General features: G+C 45.4%; 1 protein-coding gene across 1 annotated transcript in view; it reads right to left on the bottom strand.

Moving 5' to 3' along the window:
• Positions 1–1317: 1317 nt before the first annotated feature.
• Positions 1318–6518, bottom strand: part of SLC43A2 (solute carrier family 43 member 2) — a 31324-nt gene continuing 26123 nt past the window's right edge. The window contains exon 14 of the mRNA XM_030288075.4: positions 1318–6342. Coding sequence (XP_030143935.1) covers positions 6181–6342 — 162 coding nt within the window. The 3' untranslated portion in view covers positions 1318–6180. The remainder of the gene's footprint in view (positions 6343–6518) is intronic.

Here is a 6518-nt window from a genome sequence, read left to right as displayed (position 1 = left end):
ACGAAAAACCCTGGGTTTTTTTTTTGTGTTTGGGTTTTTATTTTGTTTGTTTGTTTTTTGGGGGTTTTTTTTGGGTTTTTTTAGGTTCTCTCATGACGTGTAAGCGCGCGGTGGTGTTTCAGCTACACGGCTGGGCTTGCCAGAGCAGTGCCGCGGTCTTCCCAGCAGTGCCCTCCGGGCAAGCCCTCAGGTTGTTCTGGATCAACTAATTTTAAACTACAGCTGCTTCTTTAGGTTCTCTCAAGAGGTGTAAACCGCATGGTTGTTACTTGTTTCAGCTCGGGACTGGGGTTCCCGAGAAGTCTCCCTCCTGCCACCAGCAGGTTCTCCTTAAATCACAGAATGGTTTTGCCTGGGAGAGACCCCAAGACCCCAAAGTCTTGTTCCACCCCTGCCATGGCCAGGAACACCTTCCTCCAGACCCGGTGGCTCCAAGCCCTGTCCAGCCCTGGGCATTTCCAGGGATGGGGCAGCCACAGCTTCTCTGGGCAGTCCATGCCAGGGCCTCACCACCCTCATAGAGAAGAATTTCTTCCCAATATCCAACCTAAGTTTCCTTTCTTCCAGTCTGAACTCATTACTCCTTGTCCCATCACTACAGTGCCTGACAAAGAGTCCCTTTCTGGCTCTCCTGTAGCTCCTTCAGATACTGGTAGGTGCTGTGTGGTCTCCACACAACCTTCTCCTCTTCAGGCTGAACTGACCCAAATTTCTCATTATGTCTCAACAGGGGATGTGCTCCAGTATTTTTGTAACTTTGTGGCCCCCCTCTTTTGGGAGAGTGGGGAAGGGGAGTGACGAGTGACCAGGGTATTAACGCAAATAGCCAGGGGATAAGTCAGTGCTACAGTCAGACAGGATGAGTGGCTTCAGGTTATGGGCTTCACCTTGTCGCTAGGTCATGATTTATGGCATTTTCAATGATTGTCATTATTGGATTGGAAAAGTAAACCACCATAGATTTAGCATCACCAAGCTAAGGCATGGATAACTGACACGTGCAGCTTTGCTGTTGACACCTGCACTCTCCTCTAAGGCCACACTGTTCATTTTTCACTATTTAACAGCAGTTCACACTGTATAGCTGAGCTCAATCTCATTCTCAACCTGCCACCTACAGGGTGTGGAGTTTTTTCTCAGAGATTACATTCATTTGGAGAAAAAAAAATTAATTGGCAGTAGCTATTAGCTCCTAACCTAGAGAAGAGTCAAGGAAATATTCAACCTGGGTCCTGCCCTTTGGCAGATGCCACCCTATAAAACCTTCATGGTTCCATAATCTTTTATTATGTTCACCCTCAGAAGGAAAACTAATGATTAACTTATTAACACTTTATTTTGATATAGTACTGCAAGAGTGCACATCACCTTACAAACACAGAGAAGATGACACAAGCCTGCCCGAGGAGTTTACAGTTCCACTTCGGCAAACGCTACAAAAAATTCTGTGGACAGGAAAAGGTGGGAGAGGTAATGCTGGCAGGTTAAAGAGTGGGTTTTCTGAAAGAGGGGATTGTCTCCAGAATAAAAAGCAGGTGACAGAGGGTCAGGCACAAGGAAGTGACAAACAGCAGTAGGATGACAACGTGGAGCACAGGACACCTGGTAAAAACAGATTGCACAGAGACCGGCTGGCAGCACATGGAGGAAAACAAGGACCTGTGGGCTTTATAATTAACATGTAGGATTGCAGCTACATAACACATCATTGTTTCAGCTATTCCAGAGAAGATAACATTGTGAATCAGTAATGGCCCTTTTTCTTTAATAAAAAAAAACAAAACCAGTCCATTCCCAACAGGAATCCTGCTGCAATACTATTTTCCATTATGAGCACTTTGCAGTTTTAAACCGGGGTGTAGAGAATACCAAAAAGCTCTACAGATGCAGGGAAAAAAAAAAAAAAAACAAAAAAAAAACAAAGGGGGAAGAAAAGAGTAGCAAATATGTTTAGTTTAGAAATATCATTCCTTTTACTCTACAGTATCTGCTTGGAATTTTGTAGCATATTTTCCAAATTCAGCCTGTCAAGAGGGAAATCTACTTGAAAACATTTCAGTGATTTACGGACTTAGTTAAAAATCTCATTATCCTGCAATTTTCCTTTGCAGACAGAGCATGAAGAGGCCAGGCTTTGCTGTGGGAGTTGAACATTTCAGTTGCTGTAGCAGCACTGCAGTTAAGTTGGTGTCTCAGCAAGATTTGCCCCCTTTTCTCTCCCAGACATCTGTGTCCAGTTTCATCTCAAGGATCCAGATATAGCTTTACTCAGTGACTGTCAGAGTGTAAGTGTCCTATTAAGCAGAACAGCACAGATTTTCTCTGCTACTTCTGACATCGTGTCATTGCATTAGTGCTATAAAGGCTGTGTCAACAGGGCTTAGGTTCTGACAGATTAGTGAAAGCAAAAAGCTGTCACCCTCCCTTCCCCACTCTGTGAATTCTATTTTTTTTTTAAATACAAATGCAGATTAAATGCATGTGAGAGGCTGTAGAGCCTGGGAGCAGTGTCTCCAGAAGGTGCAATCGTTTTACACAGCAACACCTCTGAGGTACTCACAGATCAGGTTTCTGCTTCCTTACATTCCGTTGGGGTTGCTTCCATGGAGCTCTTTCCCATGGCCAACCGTCCTTGTACTTCCCATATGGATCGGGGTAAGGAGGTACAAAAGACACAAAAAAACCTCAAGTCCTACAAGTTCATCATTTAGGAATTATGAGAGTAGTTCAGCACATTGACCAACATTTGAGTTATACAGATAAATGCATTATTGATGCTAACTGCTGTGACTCTCTAGTCTTTGGTAGCCCATTTATTTTTCCCACAAGGTGGCTCATGCATGCAGGGAGTGCACCAGGCATTGTCTTGGTCCTGAAACACTCAGCTGGGGAGCAGCAATGCTGTTTTCCACTCCAAATGTATATAACCCATAACTCTATTTCCCTAAACATAAAAGGACAAGGCAAACTGCCCCTGATCAACCACATGTGACATGACCACCTCAGCTGTGTTTGTGCTGTGCAAGACAATGTTTAGAAGAATCTGAAGGCAGAATATTGCCTTCACTGACCCCACTGCTACAAGAAGTGCAGCTCTGTAGCAATTATGTCACAATCAGTAGAGTGTTTGCACATCTTGCATGCAGATATAGGTTTTTGATAGATAAATATGAGACTGAAATTAGTTTGGTTCACAACTGTCAAAATAAATTTCACCCCATTAGATCAGACCAGTGTTTCACTTTAGCCCAGTGTGTTTTCTCTAGCTTTGGCCAATTCTTACAAGACAGAACATGCAGACAAGTATCTTTCCTCAGCATAACTTTCTTATTTACAGCAACTTAAAATCTCCCTGAGTTAGTGGATGCATCAGACCATTGTTTAACCAGCCTCTTCTTTTAAAAAAATTGGTACTTCTGTTCCTCACTACATTGTTCAGCAAAGAATTCCAGTTTGACTTTGCATGGCCCCAGAACATGATCCCATTTGTCTGTTCAACCCTGAACAGCTAAAAGCTCCCTCTGTACCCACCAGGACATGAGCTCTACTCCTCACAGCTGACCAGCAGCTTTCTGACCACCATGGCACGTGAGCAGAGACATGAAGCACACACATTCACCAGTTTATCAGCTAAAACTGGATTTGAAGATATCCCTAATAAAGGGCAGGATCTGGGAACTGCATCAGGGAGGTAGATGGCAGAAATAAAACTGTGTTCTTTTAAGTATGTGCAGCTAAATTAAAAGGCAGCAGCATCTCCACTAAGACTTCATTTAAATATGCCACTCTCTATTCCACTATTTTGCTGAGACATTTGTAACAGGCATTTAAGTGACAGAAGAGTGGAAGATATCACATTCAATTCTGAAACTGAGGTGGAAGTAATGCTGGGCTAGCACACAAAACACCAACTCTGCTTTCGGACACAGACTATGGATGGAGGCTCATGCACCTGATACTTAAATCTGTCATTGTCATGTCATGAGTATCTCTGAGCAGGAACAGGACTCTTCTCAAAATACATTGTAATACAAAATGCAGAAATCTGCAGAAAGCCCTCTGGCTGTACCACTGCTGGTGTGCCTCTGAACATGTACTTGAGACAAGACAGGTGACAAGAAAATTAATCAAAACTCTGCCTTCTTAATTATTGCTCAAAGAAAAGATGGAAAGCTCACTAAATCATCACCAAAACACAAAAAGTTCCAGAAGAATACAGTGGTGACAGCAGGCAGTAAAGCTGCCTTGAAACAAACACATTTAATAAAGGCAACATATTAAAAAAAAAAATCACAGATGTGTAAAATCCTCGAGTGGTGAATCCTTCTGAAACGAGTGACTGAAGATGGAAAGGTACCACGGAGTGCGGAGCAGCAGCGACTGGAGATGGCGCTGCCGGCCCACGGAGCGCTGGCCCTGCCACCACCAGGGACCCGGCTGAGGTTCTGCCTCCTTCAAACCCCCAGCGAAGGAGAAAACACCCAGTTTAGCTTCCAGTAATTTGTCACAGGAAGGTTGCAGGACGATGCTGTTTCTTGTACTTTTCCAACCAGACATAGACAAGTTGAATGCCTGATCCCCGGCCAGGCTTTGCAGTAAAACACCACCACTAAGTCTCTGTAATTGTTTTATTTCTGCCCCAACCTTCCCGCAGCCACCAGCTCAGCCCAGGGCAGTCGGTGCCTGCACCCGCTGGGGATGCTCATCCTCACCCCTGCACAGTCCTGCTCCCAGCAGCTCCACTCGGTGCAGTGCTTAACACAGGGCTACAGAGCCTGAGCTACCGACCTCAACAAGAAGGTTAAGGGCAGAAAAGTCTGCTTTAGACAAGGAAAACCTCTATAAAAATAAGCAGGTTAAAAATTCCCTTTGTATTCCCTCCCTGGTGTGAACAGGCCTGGGGCACCTTTACCCACACGTATTGCTCCGACAGTCAGCTTCACCATACAATCAATCACCAGATGCTCCATCCAGACAGAGCATCATCATTGTAGAAGGCTCCTAGAACAGCCAAACTGGCAGCATTTTGGTCAGTCACAGTAACCTGGTGTTCAGCAGCTCGGTGACCATTATCATGGCAAGGTAAATAAGCTATGGCTAAAGGAAAAATGACATCCCATCAACCTGCCATATGTCCACAGGATCCAGTTACCAGACATAAAGGAGTGTTCTGCACTCTTGGTTCTTTTCACCAGCAGGTCAGCTCACGGCCTGTGAACACCAAGGTATCTGAAGCCCCAGAACTCAGCTTCAAGAAGCTTCTCCACTTTACTGAACACACATTGCTGCTCCCTTCCCAGGGGCATGTCAGGGGGAAGAAGAGGCAAAAGGCAACAAAAGTCTCAAAGCACTTCATCGGTAAACAAGATCCAATTCTTATCTCAGAGGCTCCAGGACTGCAGACAGTTTAAAACACGTACAGGTGGTTTGTGAACCGGGAAAAAGAGGAATTCCAGGCCTCCCAAGGCTTGGTCTAGGACCAGCAGTCCACTATAGGCTCCTCATTTCAGTGTGGAAGGCAGATCCAGTGCTCACAGTCTGTGTCATTTGCAGTTATAAAAGGTTTGGGAGCTGTCAGTGCTAGCAGCCAACATTTAGCAAAACACTGAAACTGTGCTCATAACACATAGGAATAAAAACCCCTTCCCTGCCTCAGAAACAGGGATATGTCTGGAGAGACAGTAAAACCACTGGTTCCAGCTACACATCAAGCAGAAAGACCATTATGAAGCCTTGGGGAGGGAGGACAGTGCAGCTTGCATCCGAGACTGTGTCAGCCAGGTTCGGGGGAAGAAGGGGAGAAAACAGACTGCAGTGTGTTACATTTGCAAACTCAAATTATGGTCTGTCTTCCCTCTCCCCCCATCCCTCTATTCCTTCTCTCCCCCATTTCCCATGCAAACTCTCTGCTGCTGGAGAGTGTGATCAGGGGATAATTTAAGACACAATAGCTGTGTGGCCTTTATAAAAAGGAAAAGTGTCCCATGTTTTGGAATAAGGAGTGGGAAGTCTCCTCCTGCCATATATCTGAGGAAATCTCAGTCTTGATGTCCAGCCCTCACTCCAGTGATGAGCAAAGACTGGCAGAGCCAGGGGAGAAAAGCCCTGGCTTACACCATAGGTAGAACCCACAGATGTGGTAGGAACTTGTACAGGGGAGGTTGTACACGAAGCACCAGTTTAAACAAAGGCTTCCTCAGTGGGAGTGCCATTGATTTTGAAGAAAAGTTTGGCATCTTCCATCTTCTGCTTTTTTTCTCTCTCTAGCCTACGCCTGTAGCAGACCAGGTAGATTGGGAGGCAGAAACCCAGGAGGCTCAGGCCAAGCAAGCCAACATTCACCTGCAGGAGGAAAGCAAACCAAAATTAGGCTGGTTGGGAGAAGACAACAATCCAGTCACGCATGCAGCTGTGTCAGAGCCCAGCCCACATCACCCAGCTATGGGCAAACCAGGAGACACCCTGCTCCGTGTGCTGCCAACATCCTCCACTGTTTTCATATTTACACTCCTGTGCCC

The sequence above is a fragment of the Taeniopygia guttata genome, chromosome 19 (genome assembly GCF_048771995.1).
Source record: "Taeniopygia guttata chromosome 19, bTaeGut7.mat, whole genome shotgun sequence".
NCBI lineage: Eukaryota > Metazoa > Chordata > Aves > Passeriformes > Estrildidae > Taeniopygia > Taeniopygia guttata.
Note: the sequence above shows the minus strand (reverse complement) of the source record. Positions and strands in the feature narration are given on the sequence as shown.